The sequence below is a fragment of the Peromyscus californicus genome, unplaced genomic scaffold, assembly GCF_007827085.1.
Source record: "Peromyscus californicus insignis strain IS unplaced genomic scaffold, ASM782708v3 Scaffold_22__1_contigs__length_63687245, whole genome shotgun sequence".
NCBI classification, from domain to species: Eukaryota; Metazoa; Chordata; class Mammalia; order Rodentia; family Cricetidae; genus Peromyscus; species Peromyscus californicus.
The window spans coordinates 12,377,457-12,398,130 of NW_026294525.1; the positions used below are offsets into that span (position 1 = coordinate 12,377,457).

General features: G+C 40.4%; 1 protein-coding gene across 1 annotated transcript in view; it reads left to right on the top strand.

Annotated features, from left to right (window-relative positions):
• Positions 1–1,801: 1,801 nt before the first annotated feature.
• The window catches only part of Tfb1m (transcription factor B1, mitochondrial), a 40,951-nt gene continuing 22,078 nt past the window's right edge, over positions 1,802–20,674 (top strand). Inside the window, exons 1-4 of the mRNA XM_052750919.1 lie at positions 1,802–2,016; positions 4,593–4,744; positions 15,610–15,718; positions 17,152–17,303. Of these exons, the coding sequence (XP_052606879.1) occupies positions 1,884–2,016; positions 4,593–4,744; positions 15,610–15,718; positions 17,152–17,303 (546 nt within the window). The 5' untranslated portion in view covers positions 1,802–1,883. The remainder of the gene's footprint in view (positions 2,017–4,592; positions 4,745–15,609; positions 15,719–17,151; positions 17,304–20,674) is intronic.

Consider the following 20,674-nt stretch of genomic DNA (forward strand, 5'->3'; position numbering starts at 1 on the left):
GTTTAGTTTCCCATTAGCTTTTTTTCTTTTTCTTTAAGTAACTCCAAGAAACATAAACCATGTGTGACTCAGTTATAACTAATGCAGTGACTTGCAAATGAAGGCAGAGCTAAGAAAATAAAATTCTCCCACTTGTGAAAAAGATTTTAACAATTTCTTCCATTTCCATTCTTTCCTCTGATGTCATAGGAGGACAGAACTCTAATTTTTCTTCTCTCTCTACTTGGATGTAAGCATCCAATGGCCTTCTTCCAGTGGCTTCCTCATCTGATGAGCAAGCCTTCCATTTCCACTTCAAAGCGTGGGGAAGCTGCTGAACCGCCCTGAGTCTCGCCTTTAACACTATGTCATAATAAAATCTATCCATTTGCTGTATTGTGACAGTTAGTGGGCGAATAATTCTAAAGCATTCAGTTGTGAAGCCTGGCATTTTTGTTTAGTTGAGCTTTTTCAGTATAATCCCTTTATGGTTCACTTTCCAAATACTGCTTTGAGAGAAGGAGAAAGATGGCAATGCTTGCCGCACGAAAGGGCCTTAAAAACTCTTCAAAGGATAAACACAGAGTGGTCCTGATGCTGACTATGCTGGCATTGCTTAAAAACGGCAGCCACCACACACTTAAACTACAGCTGGAATCCGTGATCTTCTAGCTTTGTGGGTTACATGGCCTCACGAAGCTTTCTTGACCTTGCCTTAAACCGAAGTTAGTCATGTGTCCTATTTCACAAGACTACAACTGAGAGATTTTAAAAGGGAATATGAAAAAATGCTAACAAATAATATCAAAACACTTCTCAACATTGAAAGTGCTTAAGTCAAGAGACAAAATTATAGCATCTTTAAGGATACAGAATAGCTTTCATTCACAGTTCTAAATCTAGGCAGCCCTTGGAATACTTTAAAAGAGCCCTAACTAGAAAGTGGTCAGACATTGTTTACGACAAGAAAATGGAAATGATCTAGAGACAATCTGGTTGATTATGGCTAGGTGTTTTGCTTTAGTTGAATCAACTGGTCTTCTGCTATTATTGATTAAAGCTGGGGTGCTATTATGTGACTGACATTCAGCTGTTTGTTCAAAAGTCTAATTCCTGAATTCGGTTTTCAGCTGGCTTACCTATTCAAAGAGCCTATAGTTCTCTAAGTTCTGAGGCCTGCTATGGCTGGATGTAAGTTAACATATATGGGAAAAGTCACAAACAAGCCCACAACTTTGTAAAATTAATATACACTATTTTTTTTTAAAGGTGAGGTTTCTCCTAGGCTGGGTACATTTTGATGGGCCAGAAGAGTCGGAATTCTAGTGGCTGGCCCTCTCCACAAACCCGGATGAGATCAGGCAACCCCAGGTGAAACTCCCTCAGCTGCCAAATCATTGCTATGGTCACGGGCCGCCGCTGACAGCAAGCTGCCCTTACACAGGGTGACCGCTTTCATGTGGCGCTCACAATTCTGAGCTACTTAACAGAAGAAAACACTGAGGCTGAGAGAAGTGAGAGACGCGAGGAAATAAAAATACCTAGCCTAGGTGGGGAAATTGCCAACAGTTGAACAACAAATGACGTTGCCCGCTGGTAATCAAGTCTGGCCTTTGGAACGCCTATGGAGCCTCCCAGAGGCGGGGCTACAAAGCCCCGCCCATCACGACACGCCCATCCTCAGGCTCCGCCCCCTCTCCGCACCCAGCCTGCACCGCTCTCTGACTGACGCAGTCGTGCGCTCCCAGTACTTACAGACTTCCTGCTATTTCGTCATTTCCGATAAGTTTCTACAACCAATAAGATAGCCTCCGAGGCGGGCCGTCGTCTCCCAGGCCCCGCCTTCCCTTGCGCGGTGGAAACTTCAAGCCGCGGCGCGAGGCCCGGCTGCGCGCGTGGGCCTAATGGCCTCCTCGGGGAAGCTCGGCACTTTCCGCCTTCCCCCGTTGCCCACCATTCGGGAGATCATTAAGTTGTTCGGACTGCGAGCGGTGAAGCAGCTCTCCCAGAATTTCCTCTTGGACTTGAGGCTGACAGGTGGCTGAGTCGTCTGTTCGCCGGGGTCTCCCCGGGGGGCGCGGGCGGGTGATGGAGCCGGGCTGGGCGGGCGGCTGTCAGTCAAGCGCTTCCCTGGGCACTCGGACGGAGCAGGCTGCTCCTAGATCCCCTGGAGTTCGCGAGCCGAGGCGATGCTCTGGTGGACGGCTCTGCCGGCCGGAGTTGCTTCCTGCGGGCTTTAGAAGGAGTGGGATTTAAATTAGTGCCGTTTTCCTCTTGACCCTATGCCCAATCTGTCCCTCATTAGCTTGGCGCGGTAACTTGGCGCCTATAATCTCAGCGCTAGCGGAGCAGAGGCTGGAGGGTTCCCGCCAGTTAGAGACAGAGACCCTATTTCAGAACGAATCCCAAATAGTAAATAGGATAAATGTTCACTTCTTGAGTCTAAGAATCCCTCTAGGGAATGGATATTCGCTCTGTAAATGCATACTATGCAAACAGCTACCCTGTGCCAACTCTGGGACTATGATACTCCAACAGCGTTGAGTTTGCAGTTTAGAAAGTTGATAATCCTCATGCCTCTTTAAAGGTCACTTTTATGCGGTAAAATTGATCCAGCGTGAAGGTCACCAGTCTGACACCCAAATTTTGCTGAGTTTACAGGTGTTTGTTGATTTACTTACTACCCACGTGTTAGGGATGCTTTCCACAAGGTGAGATTGTGAGAATAAGGTCCATCTGTAGCAAATAAGGGCGCTAGTTGACTGTTGGCGTACTTAAAATTTTAGCCCCGCTCCTACGTTAAAAGGGACACCCCCCAAAAAAATCAATTTTGATTACATGATGCATGGACAAAGCACAAATTAGTAATTTATTTTTTGAACTTGGAACCTTTATTCTGCCTGTAGCAATATTAATGTGAGTAAAACAGTTAACTCTACTTAAGTTTTCTCGTCTTTTATTTAGAAAGGCCTACAAGAACCTTAAGATCACCTACTTTTAGATTCTTTGGTTCCAGCAGTAGCTAATACTGTCCTCTCCCAGCCATGAGCAGAAAGCACCATTCTCTGCTGAAATTGTTTTTTTAAAAATGGTCACCTGTGTCTAAGGCTAGCCTCAAACACGTGATGCAGCAGGTGACGTTGAACTTCTGATCCTCTGCCTATAGCTCCCAGGTGCTGGAATTAGAAGCCAGTGCCACCATGCTCGGTTAATGATTACTCAGGAGTGCCAGGCAGATGCTCTATCAAATGAATGACATCCCCAGCCATTTAATTTTTCAACTTCATTCTCTCATGTGCGTCCCCGGGTGGAAGTTCCAGATTCTTAGGTCCTTTATCCACTCCTTTTTGTGGGAACTAAAGTGAAAGGAAATAAGTTAAGGCACTTGTCCTCATGGGCTCAGGTGGAGCAAGACTCAAACTCAGACTTAGGGGTTTGGCACCGCATCTTTGGTGTCTGGTTTTATTAAAGTGTTCTTGAGAAGCTTAAGAATGAAACCACATGTTGCTGCTTTCCATGTATAAGACTGAGAATATTAAGTTCATAATTCTGCTTAACAAATCATTCTCATTCCCTCTGAGAGACCAATTGACAACATGTAACAAAACAAGGATTTGGTTTTAGATTTAGTTCCTCCTTTGGTGGAACTCCTCTGTGCCATTTGCTTTTCTTCATGACATTTGATGTGTACTTCATATAAATCATAATAGAATGGTAAGAGAATGTACATAATGTCACCCAAAACAGATAGCTGGTTAGGGGATGTTGATTGCCTCTCATCTATTACAAGACAATACTATTTGGGAATGGGTAAGTAACATTCTGCCTTTCCATTTACCTAAATTGATAATCAGTAATCATCGACTGGGACAACTGTACAGTGTCCATATACAATGCCAAGAAGTGCTGGTGTGTTTTTAATAGTAAAATTTCCACTGTCCAGGGAGGTCCAGTTGTGTAATTTAATATCTTGCCGTCAGTAAGACCAATCCATTGTGTTTCTCCAGAGTGATGGTTAGTTGCAGTGGACCATTAGTCTATCTGTTTTATGATTTCTTAGGTTCTGCTGACTTAAACTAACTGAAGAATTAGTCTTTCCTTCTTAACATGTGTATTACCAGGGCTAAAAATTTCAAATAGTGAATCCAAACCCCTTTTTCTGGAAATGATCAAGAATTCAAATTTCCACGTCTATAGTGGGAATTTGTTGTGCTTGTCATTCTGACCTCCAAATAACTAGAGGTGCAAATAGGGACTCCGGCATTCTCCTTTTGGATTTTTACCTGTGACGATGGAAAAATGAATGGGAAAGTAATGAATGGGGAAGATATTTGATGTTCAAGGGCTATAATGAAGTGCTGCACACTCATCTAGCCAAAGTCTCGGGAACTGGTTAGTTAAGTGGAGAAACAGAAAATGCAATATTAGTTAAATTAAGGAAATTATCAGAACAATCCTGTTTAAGGAACTGGTGCAGTGCAGTGATGTAGGATATTAATGACTGTTATGTGTTTAAAGTAAGAGCTAAATAATCACTAGTAACTGCTGAGGATTCTTACAAAATTTACTGTGATAATGAAGGTAACTAACACTTTTTTTTTGTTTTTTAATAGACAAAATTGTAAGGAAAGCTGGCAGTCTAGCAGATGTTTATGTTTACGAAGTGGGTCCGGGGCCTGGTGGAATCACAAGGTCCATTCTCAATGCCAATATTGCTGAACTTGTGGTGGTTGAAAAGGACACTCGATTTATTCCAGGATTACAGGTGAGATACTTCAGGTGTCTTTTTTAACAAGCAAAACCTGAAAGAAATCTTAGGCCATGATTCTAAAGTCCCTGTGTTGACCAAGGACTGTGCAGGCCGTTCTAAAACTGCAGCTCTCCAGGTCCTGTCCAGACATTAGGATTCTGTCATCTAGAGAAGTCTAGAAAACTGTTGCACACAGGAATACCCAAATGGTCTGTTGGGTACAGTTTGAATAAAAGCACTTTAGACATGGATGCAAAATAAACTAATCATTTCTACGGTTTTGTTTTATTTCTGAGCTGTGCATATTAGGGCCCAGTTCTGTAGAAAGGCATAAAACTAAATAATTATGAATAATGACCAATTGGCATGACTTAGGAGAACTTTTTAGGTTCCAAAAAAGCATTTCCACACATAAAAGATAAAGAAGATACATGCTAGAACTCATCGAGAGGAATTAGTTGTTGAGTTTAAGCATTTTTACAAAAGAATTTTTATGTATAAAGAAGTTGCCCTACTTAGAACCGTAGATGAGGTTTGGCTGAAATTTTTAGACACGGTACTGTTACAGGGAAAAACTTGAAGGGCTGGGGGTGTTTCACATGACTTGTGAGAACCTAGGGTGAGTGTCTTCACTCTGCCCATCACAGGCTGGCCGTGGAGAATAAGGCTGTTTTGGTTATTGTAGGAAAAAAAATAAGTGGAAATTCAAGGAGGCAGGTTTGAGGGTTTGAAATAAAGGGGAAGTTGAGTTTTTGAAGCATTGGCAAACAGTGGGACAGATTATGTCAGGGATCCTGTAAAGAAATTCCTCATAAGAGGCATTTGATGACTGAAAGGCCTTTGTTTGATTTTTGTATAGTTCTAAAACTTTAAAATAGCCCTGAGTTTTAGACCCATATGAGTAGCAATTTATTTTATGCCTATAACAGAACGGTAAAATTATCCACTATTCTTCTACTTTTAAAAAAAAAATGGTGGGGGCTGGAGAGATGGCTCAAGAGGTTAAGAGCACTAACAGCTCTTCCAGAGGTCCTGAGTTCAATTCCCAACACTGTATATGTATATATAATGAATAAATTGTTTTAAAAAATGGTTTAAAAATAGTATACACAAATACTTGTGTATGTTAGAATAGTTTGAGAAAATTTGTTTTTAAAATCTAGGATTGTGTTGTAGGGAGAGTTTCTCTGTGTCTAAGCATTTGCTCCCAAATAACCAAAAAGAGGCTTAATTATAAATGATCAGCCGATAGCTCAGGCTTATTACTAACTAGCTCTTACAATTTAACCCATTTCTGCCACATGGTGTTATCTCTCTTTCGTCTTGCATCTCCTGTTTCCTCTCAGTGTCTGGCTGGTGACTCCTCTGACTCCACCCTCCTTCTTCCCAGCATTCTCTCTGACCCCAAAATCCTGCCTAGCCTTCGCCAATCAGCTTTTTTATTAACAACGAGAGCAATACACATTTACAGTGTACAGAAGGATTATTCCACAGCATTTTATGGGCACTTCTTTAGAAAACTAGTGATTTTATTTTTCTCATCTGGCTTCGTCTGGTTTTCATGCATTAAATAATTGTATAATATTGAGTTGTATCTAGTTTTGCTGGTCAGAATTCACTTCAGATTGCTAACTTAATTTTGGGAGTGATACATGGTCTATGTTCCTGGACCATAAGTGAAATTGAGTAGTGTGGGGTTTTCTTTTGTTTTGTTTACTTTAAGAACCACATCCCCGCTGGCAGTGGAAGTAGGAATATTGTTTTTGGTAGGATTATCTGGTGACCTAAAGAAACTAATAACTGCTGTGGTGTTCTCTTTGTGTTTATTCTTTCAGCCCTTAGTGGACACAGAGAGCATTCACTTGACTTTTGTACTTTCAAAGAGGCTTTTTAACCATCCTATTTCCCCATCATATTTCCCATTAATCAGAGGGTGAATAAAATTTTTGTTAATCCCCACGTTAATTTATGTATTCTCCTCTGTGCATTCACAGTGTCTGAAGACCGACTATTAAAAGGGTGACCACCACCCTTTTCTCCCCACCCCGCCCCTGGAGTGTCTGCCTCCTCACTCTGTACCTTGTTTGGTTAGATTTATCATGGTTGGCAACATTGTATCTTTAATGCTCTTGTTTATTTGTCCTCAGTCTGGTCCCTTTAGAATGTAAGTGGCACAGGATAAAGATCGGAGTCCTTATTCCTCTGTATCCCTAGTGTATACGACACTAGTAGTGTCTCGTGTGGGAGATGAAATCATCTGTGACTGTTGTGTATATATCAGAGCAGCTGACTAAATGTGTCATTGGATAGTAAAAGTAAATAGGAACATTGATTATTGGGAAGTATTATGCTTTTTTTTTAAGTATCAAAGCTAATTCAAGATAAATCACAGGAAATGTACATTTGATTTCTTACCAATTTCACAAGCAGCAAAATGAATTCTTAGTGTCTTCTTTGCGGGAAAGGAACTTGCCTTAAAAAGAAATGATGGGTACTAAATTATCAAATAGGCTTCTTTTTCCTGTAAAGAATGTTTCAATATGTAAAGCTATGCACTGTTAGATATCCTAAATTAATCATAAAATTGAGTAAAAGCAGAAATAGAGTGATCTATTTTAAGGATTCCATTTTAGTGATTTCTAAGCTAATAGAATTACTTTTTAAAGAAAGTGTAATAATTTATAAAATATCTTCTGGCTAAAAGTATGTCATTTGTAGCCTGATTCAGTTGTTAAGCATAACCATGAGGCAGCTATAGGGGAGGGGAGCATGTCACATCCCTTCTATGTATTTGAAAGGTAAGTAAATCTTTTCGATGTGTGAAAGTGACATGGGTGATTTTTATGGCAAGGGACATTGATGGTCCCATCTGGCTGCCAGGATGAACTTACACTCTAGCTGTGTGCCCTTAGGTGCATTTTGCCTCAATTTACTCAGAATTGTTACTAGTGTTTTGTGAGTGCCTGACACTTGGTAATCATTCAGTGAATCTTTTTGTTTTGCTGTTTGTTTTTCAAGACAGGATTTCTCTGTGTAGCCCTGGCTGTCCTGGAACTCTGTAGATCAAGCTGGCCTTGAACTCAAACATCTGCCTGCCTCTGCCTCCTGAGTGCTGGGATCAAAGATGTACACCACCACTGTCCAACTTCAGTGAATCTTTATTAACATTGAGTTCTTGTTTCCACGTCTTGGGCATCTCTGGTGATTAAGAATTGATCCAGGCTACTGCTGATCAGCAGACTGCTTTCTGGTAATGTTTCACCGCTCAGGTTGTCCATTTCTTCCTCATTACGTTGTAGTCATTTATTTTTCTTACATTTCTGTGACTAAGGATTCTCTATGAAGGGGAGTAAGGAGACTTTATGTCTCAGGGAGCTTGAAGCTTCAATAGAAATTTTTTCTCCCATTTGTGAGCTGGAGATAAGGTCATAAAAGCCTCTCTTTGGACAAGGAGTCCAGATTCTTAAATTTTTGTTTGTTTCATACATGTGTAATAATACATGGTTACAATGTATCATTATATGATTAGTATGTATCATCATAATGACAGCTAATATTTCTGAAGCATTGGCCAGTAAATACTTTGTCTTATAGGTTTATTGCAGTTTTATTGAGATTTCATAAACCACACTTAGTGGAAATACTCAAATTACTGGCATGCTGTGGTACTGTGCTCACACTAAAGACGGTAAACATGGTGGTGAGGAGAACTTGTTCCTTGTTATGGATTACTTATTCCACCCTTTGCCTGTCCCTGGACAGCTCATCAGGAGGAAGATTTTTCTCCTCTTTATTAAAGTTATATTTGGCTGTAATAATTTCATATGTACTTTTTAGTTAATGCTGTGTATGTCTGTATCTTTTTCTCAGAGTAGTTATTTTCACACATGCTGAGGTGTTAGTAACTTTCTGTGTTTATTGCCGTATAAGTAGTCCACTGTGTGAGTATACCAATTTTGTGGATTGTGGATTCACCATTCCCCTCTTGATGGACTTTCTTTTGTTGTTGTTGTTGTTGTTTTGTTTTTTTGTTTTTTTTTTTCGAGACAGGGTTTCTCTGTGTAGCTTTGGAGCCTGTCCTGGAACACACTCTGTAGCCCAGGCTGGCCTCAAACTCACAGAGATCTGCCTGCGTCTGCCTCCCGAGTGCTGGGATGATGGACTTTCTTAACAAGCCATTGGAATATTAGCATGCAGCTGTTTTGTGAGTGCGTGCCTTCATCTTTCTCCAGTAAAGAGCTAGGCTGTAATATCTGGGTCTGATGCTCTGCCTGGGTCATTTTCCGTTACACGACTACCAAACTATTTAGGTGCCTAGCCCATTTTCCACTCTGACTGGATGGATCCGAGTTGTAGTGGCTATACGGGCTTGCACACACTGGAATAGTGACCTTTTGGTGTTTTGTCTTTGTTTGGACCCTTGTGGTTTATATGTAGTGGTGTCATTCGGGTTTGCTAATGCCTGATGATTGCATGTGTATCGTGTGCTTCCTACACCTGTAACTTACTTGAGGAATTATTTAGATATTTTTGCTGTTTTTAGTGGTGGTCCATTTGTCTTGTTAAATTTTGAGAGCTCTTTATATGGTTCAGACACATGCTTTGCTGAGATTTTCTCAGCTGTGGTGGCTTTTTTCATTTTCTTAACAGTATCTTTTGAAAAGAAATTTGACTTTTACAAAGTAGAAAATTTTCAGCTTTTTCTTTTAAATATGATTTTGTGTCATTTTTAGAATATTTTTGAAAACCAATTACTAAGAACTAACAAAAAAATATGAGCCAGACAGTGGTGGCCTTTAATCCCAGCACTCAGGAGGCAGAGGAGGCAGGTGGATCTTGGAGTTCAAGGCCAGCCTATTCTACAGAGTGAGTTCCAGAACAGCCAGGGCTATAAACAAAAAGAAAAAGAATTTTTCCTGTGTTTTAGCTCTTAGCTTTGGATCTCTGTTCATTTTGACTCAGTTTCTGTCCGTCTGTATCTGTCTGCCTTTCTCCCTGACTGCCTCTTTGCACTCTATGTTGGGTTCATCTTCTGGCTTGTAGAATTGTCCCCGTGATGCTAATACTGGAATCCAGTTCTATTCCACTGGCTGCATGCTCTGTCTTTTGCTTGAGATTAAGTTGAAACTAAAAATTAATTTGGGTGGGAATTCTGATCTATGAACATAGTATATAAATTTATTAATATTTTCTCTTGACACTTTCATACTTCTTAGTGTGCAGATTTTTGCACACGCCAGATTTACCTTTAAGAATTGCATGCATTTCTGGTTTTTTGTTTTTGTTTTTTCAAGACAGGGTTTCTCCATGTAGTTTTGGTGCGTGTCCTGGATCTCGCTCTGGCCTAGGAACTCATAGAGATCCGCCTGGCTCTGCCTCCCAAGTGCTGGGATTAAAGGCATGCGCCACTGCCGCCCGGCTGAATTGCGTGCATTTGGATGCTCTTGTACATGATTCTAGTTTTTTGGTTTTTTCTTTCTTCCCAGTGGCCTGTTGCCATTGATGTCGTGGATGCTGACTTTGTACCCTGAAACTTTACTAAACTCAGTTATTGGTGGCTCCTTTGCAGATTCCCTCTTATTTTATGCATATATTACCCTGTCATGAAATAAAAACAGTTCTACCTCCTGTGTTCTGATCAGTCCCTTTGCATCTGTGTCGTCGTTTTGTCTGCCATTGACTAGGAACCCCAGTGCGGTGTTGAACAAGTAGTCAGAGTGCACGCCCTTCCCTTCCCTCTGACTGGGGAGAACAGTCAGCCTTTACTACTGTGACCTTGGCCTTTCTCTGGGTCTCCTTCTCCAGCTGAGGAAGGTCTCTGCTCCTAGTTTGCTAAGGGATGCTGTTTTCTTTTTTGCAATCAATGAATACTGGATTTGTTTTTAAAAAATGCTTTCCCTAGGTTTATTGAAATGTTTTTCTTTTTGAATATGTTAATACAGTGAGTTGTATTGATTTTGTTTTTTTGTTTTGTTTTGTTTTGTTAGCCCAACCATCTGTGGTAGTAACGTCCCCTCTCCTTTTTATGACACAGGTCATTTATGCATACCTATTTTTTTCTGGTTGATTCCGTTATAGATTTGTTGACTTTATTGATCTCTAAAATACAGCTTTAATTTCATTGACTTTTCTGTTTTCAGTGTTGACATCTGCTCTGAAATTTCTCGTTTTTGTTTACCTTGGGCTTCATTTGTTCTGCTTTCTCTGTACCTAATGTGAGGTGGCAGCTGAGTCATTGACTTGAAGCTTTTTCTGTTGTCTTACACATTAATGTTATAAATTTCTGCTTTGTTAGGAAACCACAAATTTTGAAGTGTCATGTTTCTTCTTTAATTCCATTAAAAGTAATTTTATTCTGTTTTGTTTGTTTCACCCATTAACTATAATAGCTAATATTTATGAGGAGTTGACCACTGAGCACTTTGTTTTACAGCTGCTTTTGAGATACTAAAATTAAAGAAAAATTTCAAAGAGAAATTCAAAATTTCCATCTAACCTCTTTTTTTCTTTTGATTTGTGGGCTACTTAGAAAGCTGTCATTTAATTTGCATTTTTCCATATATCTTTTTTCATTTCATTATGTCCAGAAAACATACTTGTATAGCATATCATATCATAGCAAATTTATTCAAATTGATTTTATGGTATAAACACAGCCTTGGTAAATGGTTCATATGTAAAATACACATGAATGCTGAAAATTCTTTTTGTTTGTGTTTTTACTTAGAGTTTAAGAAGGAGAATATGTCTGGTGTCTCATACTCTGTCTTAGTGTAGGAAGCTCAAGGATTCTTCTCAACCAATGGGTTATGTGCCTGCTTAATGGAATTTTAGAGCCACAAAGGAAATCATTGACTATTTTTGTATTGGGCCTTTTGTGATAGGTATGGCAGAAAGTTCATGGGATTGAAAAGTCAAACCTAAGACGTGTTAGCCTTTGACCCCTAGCTTCCTGTTGAAACTGTTGTAGCTTCCCCTTTCCCTTCTGTACCACAGGAGTCATACTTAGCTTTTACGTGCTCACACATGAAGGTTGAACACTGCATAAAGAAATTTACTTCATCACACGTATCGGAGTCCATGATGGGGCTGGGCAAACAAGCTCCTGCTAAAGGTTCTCTGCCCTGTTTAGGAAGCAAGCACCCACTTTGAAGCCATACTGTCCTTTAAAAAGGAAGGATTGTAGCATCCACTTAAGTCCTTTTATAATAGTATCCTTCATCTATTTTGGACATTCTTCATAACAATACATTTTTCAACTTTCTGTTTATCATATACCATATTGCGATTCTTCTCATGTTTGCTTTAGAGGTTTTGCCTAGCTCTTCTGCTGGTATTTATTTCAGCAGTATTTGGGCTCTATTATATGACAAATAAGAAGGTAATTAATGCTTAGCTCATACAGTATTGGCTGCTGTGAGCCCCTTACTGTGAGAAGGTGGCATGAAACACCGAACAGCTATTTGATATAGTTCTTTTTGTTCTCAAGGAAATTTGAATTTTTGCCCAAGTTTCAAGAATTGCATGAGTTCTTTTCTCATCAAATTAAGTTGCCAAAAAGCCACCTAGGTCAAGCACAGTTATACCCCGTGCAGAATGCTTTCACACAAGCCTTGGCTTGGAGGAAAGGATGCTTCTGCACGTGTTATCTGACCTTTATTAAAGGCATGGCCATGTCATTGTTCCATGTGCCTTTTACAAAACCTAACACAGGAAGAAACATTTTCTCTCTTGGGTACTTGGGATAATTACTTCTAACACAGTAAGAATTTTATATGCCATTGTGCAAGCCGGGAGCTAACAGTTCTTCTGATAATGTTAGCAGAAGTCATTTTTACATGTATGCTTCTCCTTTTTATGACTTGGTTTTCTACTTTTTTAAGACTTAGTGAACGTCTTTTACTCAAAGCCATTTCACATTCCGTTTTGGAAGACTGTATTTAGAACTAACATTAAAATCATAGAACAGCTGGAGAGTGGCCGTACAAATACTCACCTTAGCATGGCGGGCTGTGCTCTGAACCCATCAGTCGTGTTGTTACATCTCCAGATGTTGAAGTGTAATGCTTGGGCCATTCTGGAAGGGTAAGAGTGATTTTTCCCACCCCACAGTAGCATGATCTGATGAAAACATTTTTCCATTCTCTTTGGTTGGGTAGGGAATCTGTATGTGTTGTTGCTGAGGGTCATTTTAGGTGTTTAAAAGGGTGTGTTCCATAATAACGCCAGTTCACTTGGTTTGGCACCCCCACCACCACCACCAGCACCTCATACTCAGCTCATTCCTTCCGCCATGAGGAGTTTGATTTTAATACAACTGAGTCCCCACAGTTGTCAAGGAGGAGCCAGGCCTTCTACAAGATGGATTTGAATTGCCTTGACTGAGTGTTAAACCTGAATGGGAGTCCAAAAGAAAGAGAGTAGAAATGCAACTTTGTACAGGAAAGGAAAGGAGATGCTGGTTTTGTCAGCTCTTAGTGTGCAGTTGTGTATGTGAGAGTATGGGAAAAATAACGTTTCAAACACAGTTATCAGAGCATGGTAATTAATACCAAAGAAGCAGGTTTACATTGTTTTGCTTTAGTTCTAATTACTAATTACTTAATTACTTTCCATATATTGACATTGTGTAACAGAAGCTTTTAGTTCTGCCTCTTTGTTTTTTGATATGCTAATTTGTTTTAATTATGTAAAGCATAATTGCAGAAAAACTTAGCCTTCTCTATTATTGTTAAGTGTTATCATTAAATTCACTGTTCATACAGTTATCAAATATCCCATAAGAACTCTCTCAGTTTTTAAGTATCTTGAAATTACTGTTTTCTAAGATATATTATCTGAAACTGATCGAGTTAAATTTTATCAAACCATAGTAGCTTAAAATAATCCCTAAGTATATGAATGTCAGAGGTATGCAAATATTTTTGATAAATAACCGTGACTAACCATATCAGATTAACTGATCCTAAATTTAAAATGTCTACCTTCTTACTAAAACAGGCTATGTACTTGAAACTGTTATTTGTATAATCTTGCCTCATTTATGACTGTGGTAAATCCTTGCAAATTCCTCTACCCCACAAATTTTGAGAACCAGCTTCTGCAGTAGTCCGCAGCTTCGTGGATGCTCTGTGGTCGTCCACTCATCTGCTTATTCAGTGCCTGTTCCGCACCTGCTGTGCGGTGCTGTCCCACTGGACACTATGAAGTAGGCAGGAAACAGATCTTCCCTCAGCAGCACAGTTGTCAGAGAAAGGAACCCACGCGTGTGCGGCTGCCGTGGCACGTTACAAGTGCTGTCAGGAACCTGGGCGTCTCCCAGAGGGAGCAGAGGGGGAAGCCGCGAGTTATAGCCTGGCTCCGGTCTCCTCTCCGACACAGGATACCACAGAGGGGAAATTGGTCAACAAGCCGTGGGCGTTGCTGCAGTCTCCCCTCCGGCTTCCACGAGGCCTTTTTCAGCCTTCCTGTTAGTTGCTTGAAATGGACCAAAGGAAAGTGTTGAGGTGGGGGTGGGGGTGTTGGCTTTAATGATGAGGGAAGAAGAGCAAAGAGGCCGGGTTCTCCAGGAACCTGTTGGCACCCCTACATAGCCCTGTGCTGTTCCTCAAATCTCAGCAACTGAGTGGCTGAGATGGTGCCCCGTGTGGGAGAGGGTCACCACCCCTTTCCATGCTGTCTGCCTCAGCAGTGGCACTTCTCACCGAATACCAGTCAGTCCTGCATTTTAAGTGTGGTAAGCTCAGGGACTGCATGGTTTCTTTGTTTGATTTTAATACATTTATTTTACATACTGGCTGCAGTTTCCCCTCTTTCCTCTCTTCCCAGTCCCTCCCCCACCCTACCCCCCAATCCATTCCTCTATTTCTGTTCAGGAAAGGGGAGGTCTCCCATGAGTATCAACAAAACATGACACATCAAGTTGCAGGAAGACTAAGCATCTGCCCATGTATTAAAGCTGGGCAAGGTGAACCCGTATGAGGGTAGGATCCCAAAGGCCTGTAAGAGAGTCGGAGACAGAACAGAGGTTGTCTCTGACGGCATGGTTTTTATTTGATAGTCTAGGATATCAAGAAGTAAGTTCTGTATTGGACGCAGGGGGACTTGACACCCAGTTTGGCTCAGCCTTGGGGCTCATTTAAGCTAAGGGCCAGCTTTTAGTATATGATGCTAAGGACTGAAATTTAGGAGAAAAAGCGTAAGAGTGCTAAGGAATAAGGTTCTGTTGTTTAGTTTGGTTTGGTGAGCTGGGGTGGAGCCCACAGATTTGCATATTCTGACAAGTATTCTGTCACTGAGATAAGTCCCAAGTCCTCACTGTTCTTTTGTGCTAAGAAAAGACTGAAGGAGAAAGGAAACAGATTATTGGGAATAGAAATGGGCTGAGAGGTAACTGTTGTGAAAATATGGAGGATTGTTCTCAGGTTACAGTGACTGTGATTCAGGTCAAGGAGTGTCTCAGAATGCCAGGCAAAGGACATCCTACTTAGTTTGAATTTACTCAAAGATTACATGAAAAGTTTTATGTGCAGAATCTTTTGTGTACATTGAATATATACAGGCTTAGTTGAATTAGCTCATTTTCATACACTTTAAATCCTCAGGAGTTCACTATAAGGTTTCTTAGTATGTGTACGTTTACTCTTCCCAAGCAGAAACACAAGTCATTCTGACTGTCAAATTAGACTGATAGGCTGTTTTAAATCCTAAAATGTCACTCTAGTCTCTGCTGCTTTACCCAACCCTTGTTGTATTTTGTAGAAACACAATGGTTTCATCAGTGATCACGTCTAGTGTTTGCTTTTCCCACTTATGATAAGATTTTGAGTTTTGCTGCCCCGAAGTCTGTGAGCTCATTTTATCGACCTCTTGTAAACTAGATGCTTTCTGATGCAGCACCTGGAAAGCTGAGAATTGTTCATGGAGATGTGCTGACATACAAGATAGAAAAGGCCTTTCCAGACAATGTTCGAAGACAGTGGGAAGATGGTAAGTGCCTTGGTCTGGGGTTGTTTGCTCCTTGTTTTGGTGGCAGTGGCAGGTGGATGTGTGTCTGTCTGTTTCTGTTTTGGTCATTCATATCACAGATATTTGTTCAGTTATCACCTATCTATTATAATAAAGTATTTGCTTTTATATTTTTCTGTTAAAATTACCTGAACAGAATTAAATAATTCTGTAATTTTTTCTGCTTTCCTACTTTCTTACAAAATATGGTTAGTTTTTGTGATTTTTTTTTTTTCTTAAGACAGCGCCTCATGCTGTAGCCCAGGGTGATCTTGAACTTGAGAACCCTCCTGCCTTAGCCTCACAACTGCTGGCATTACAGGGGTGTGCACTACCATACCTGGTTGAGTTTTCCCTGATTCTAATTTCCTTGTTTCAGATCTTCAAGTTGTAGTTTCTGTGCAAATATACTTTATATTTTTATGACTCTATACCAAGTATTATTAACTATTTTTCAAACATTGTAAACCAGGCCACCCACAGACCTTTATCTCTCTTTCCTTTGCCTTCACAGTAATGACTCTGACCAGCCAAGGCACTCTTCCTTCAAGGACAGATGTTTACTGGGTACCAGCAGTGTTCAGCTCTTGGGAGATGCAGATGATACAGGGCATATAGATCGCTAACAGGAACTCTCAGAATAAGTGGAAGAAGGGGTTTAGCAGACCTAGCCGCTCCTGTGTGTCTGGCCTCCCCAGGGTCAGGCTCCTCTGGAGTAGCTTGTGTTTATAGTCACTGACCTCGTAGCACAGAGCCTGCAGTTAGTTCTCTGTCACTGACCCAGCTGTGCTAGGTAGGATCAGTCACCCGCCTGGCCCATCCATTTGGTGTCATGTATCACCTTCACGACTTCTGTGCACCGGCTTCCCTTCTTATCGGGCTCCACCATTCTACTCGGTGTTTGGAAGCTTAAAACTGTTCTTTGCCAGTGATTTGAGGGTTTGGGGTTTTGTTTGTAGCTTTTTGTTTTGTTTTTATTTTCTAACCCACTTCCTGTTTGTTTAATTCTGAGACTCTTTTGTGGCATCTTCTCATGCTAAAGGTTTGCCTGGATTTCTCTATTTCTTTGGTTTTATTTCCACCTAAGTATTTCAAGCATTCAAATTTTAAACGCAGCTTGTATCCCCGTCCTGGGTGTCTGATGATCTGTCAAACCCCATGGACACTTTAAACTCATTGTGTCTAAAGAAAATTAGACAAAATACCTCATTTCATGACCTTCCTTAGAACTTTTTTCTCAATAAATACAAAGCTAATTGTGAAAAAAAAGCATTTTAAGAGAGCTGAAAAATACTGAATCATATCTTTCATATACCTTCATTTGATCCTCATAATTAAATGTAAATTAAACTATTAAGATCATATTCAGAATATACTCATGTACTCATTCCAAATTGTCTTCTCCCCGCAACCAGATCCTCCAAATGTACATATTATTGGAAATCTGCCTTTTAGTGTTTCAACCCCACTGATCATCAAGTGGCTTGAAAACATTTCTCTTCAAGATGGACCTTTCGTGTATGGCAGAACTAAGATGACGTTAACATTTCAAAAGGAAGTGGCTGAGGTAAGTCTTACTTTGTCTGGGTATTTCATTGTATGATCAAATTTCCAGACCAAATACTACTAAGTATTTACCATTGGCCGTGTTTTCTAAGTTAATACTTTTCCATTACACAGAGAAAAACCCATCCAAAAGTTAAGACATGTAGTGAAGACAGCAGACAAGACTGCTAGATGCGCTCAGTGGAGACCATGAATTATACTTGTTAGCCAACGAAGACCGTGTGTTCAGCACAAGGCCTACACTGCCATACACAAAACCCAGGAACATCCAGATGTCGAGAGTGGCCTGTGCTATCTGAAAATTGATCCTCTGCAATCCTTGGGGTGACAGTTAAAAGATAATATGATAAATTTGGCATTGAAGAGAATCTCATTAACCAATACATAGATTGTCACTTAATCCCCTCACCCCACCCTACTTCCCAACACACACACACACACACACACACACACACACACACACACACACACACACACCCCTACCCCTACCCCTACCCCTACCCCTACCCCTCCACCTACCTCAGTTGATGCCTGCTGAACCTGCCTTCCTATGGCCTGGTTATTCTGAGTTTACAAAGTGAACCTCCAGGGTGGACAAGGGCAAGGCAAGATAGGACAGCAAGGCGAGCCTGAGATGAGGATCTGCACTTACAGCCTCACCTCACTCGATTGCATCTCCTTTCTGCCCCCCATTACCAAGGTAATAATTCAGAACTGAGTTTTGGACTGTTCCCTTCCCTAGTCTTGATAAACAGATTTGTAACCATGTGTCTCATATACTCTAGGTTTGTCCACTCTTAAGCTTTTCTTAAAAGGAGTCATTCAATATGTGTGTGTTTATTATAAGCAACTTGGGATTCACACATGGGCTCATAATTATCACTTACATAGCTCTGTGTCTTGCCCACTCTTTCACTCTCGTAATCTGTCCCAGGATTCATTTCAGTGCTTTACTATTATGAACAAAACTGTCATGAAAGTTCTTAGGCACAAGGGCAAGTTTTGGACAAGATATGTGTCCAGAAGCTTCATTTTTGTTAGGCAATGCTTAACTGTTTTCTGAAGTCATCAGGCCTATATATTTCTACCAACAGTGTGTGCATGAGTTCATTTTGCTCCATATTTTTGCCCGCTCTGGACGTTAATAGACTTACACATTTTTTTAATTAATCTAGGAATGATGGTATGTTGTGCTATTTTTTGTCTTTGCTGAGTTTTAATGAAATGGGGCACCATTGCATCTTTGGGTCACTTGGATGTTTTACATTGAACTGCTTACCCTTGCTAATCTTTCTGTGGGTTATCTTCTGTTTGCTGGTGTGCAGTTATTACATATTCTCTGTACTAGTACAGTGGACTGCAGATTTCCTTACTCTATGCTTATATTGTCATGGTCTTTTTTACAGTGTCTTGAGAATTAGACATGTCTTTTTCCTTAACTTTTTTACCAATATATATTAATTATACAAAATAATCGGCTGTATTATGACACTTTCACAGACATGTATAATGTACTTTGATTCTGTTCACACACAGACATGCCCCATTACCCACTCATGGTCTTCCCACTGATCTCCTTTCTTGAAGATCAGACATTTTTTTTTTTTTTTTTTTTGGTTTTTCAAGACAGGGTTTCTCTGTGTAGCTTTGCGCCTTTCCTGGAATTCACTTGGTAGCCCAGGCTGGCCTCAAACTCACAGAGATCCGCCTGCCTCTGCCTCCCGAGTGCTGGGATTAAAGGCGCGCGCCACCACCACCCGGCAAGATCAGACATTCTTAATTTTTAATTTGTGGTTGTTTCTTACTGAAGAAATCATTTATGTCTTGATCATGAAGGTATCTTTTTTTACTTTTCTGTCCATAATCCACTTGAGATTGATTTTTGTATATAGTAAAAGTTCTGTTTTACTACTGTTAGCATATAAATCTCAACCCCATTTATTACCAACTGCCCTTCACTAGTCTCTTATCAGTAGTACTCTGCAGAAAGCGTTGCTCTGATTAGAGACATCAGGAAAATTATGAGATGTCCTAGGAGCAGCAGGCTCTGTGGGACACAGGGAAGTCCTCAGGAAGAAAGAACCCTCAGGTCAGGTCAGATCAGTTAAGACAGATTAATTTGACCAAATACCTGTCGTGTTTGCATGTATTGAAGGAGTAGTTACACCAGTTTGAGGAAGTTGAAGAGTGAATTACTGCTAACAACACAGAGTATCAAATCCAGACGGGACTGAAGCAGGAAAGGCACTATTAGGAAGCAGAGTTGTGATTGTAGCACACTGGTGGATTCCTTTCCCTCTACTGCTGTGATTATTTGGTATTTTGTTCTCATACAACACAATAGCGATTGAAAGCATTGAGGTCTCTCAGTCCTTTGAGGAAAGAGCGGAGGAGCAGAGCCTTCAGAGGTAGAGTCATGTTTTCAGTGACTCAGCTGGCAGCTGGGGTTGTTAATGATAGTGTTGTTTTGACTTCACCATAGGCAATTATTTTTCTTCAACAAAGGTTTATTTTAGTTAAATTTTTACATGAATATTGAATTGGGAGCAAGTCTATACTTTATGGGTGCATTAGAAGTGTGGGTAACACTGGTCCTTTTGACTGCACATTTTTGCAGGTGAAAGTTTCATGGGAAGACTGGGCAGCAGTATTGTCTTACATATCCTATTTGCTTTGAAACACAATCCTGCACGTAATATTCTATATTTTAGCCACAGAACAGAATCAAATAAGTGCCCTCCTCTTACTCTTTTCTCTAGGATTATAGGATGTAAGGATTCAGCCTGGGCACATTAAAGGGCATGTAAGTGGTGGTACAGCTCAGAAAATGGAGTCAGACTGTGTAGCAGTAGTTAATGGCTTAACAAATCTCATCTAAACTCTATAGTTGAACTGGCTTGGAGGGCTTTATTGTCTTCCACAGGTTGTACAGCACTTGAACTTGTACACCAGTCATCTGTTTTCTGGTAAAGTCGTGAGATTCAAGTTCTCCATTTTGCTGGCCTAAGGGTTTTTAAGTGGGTCCGACATCAACCTGTCGTCTTCTATTTCCAGAAGACATTGGCTGGTCATAGTTACATCCTAGTAGGGAAGATGTCACCACTCTATTAATGACATAATGTTCATTGTCCCTGATCCAAGACTGTAACTTCTCAAGTAGAGTTTTCTACTTAAAATTATTGTAGATGAATAACAGCAATAGACAGAAGTAAAGGAAAGAAACAGAAGTAAAGGAAATATTATTCTTAGGAATTCTCCATGCCTTGTTTTCTCACTAGTGACTTTTAAAACTCAAGGCTTAGTGGTTTCCTTTTACTGAAAAATTAACTCATTTGGTGTCCAGGCCTTTTATTGTTAAAAATTATCTACTGA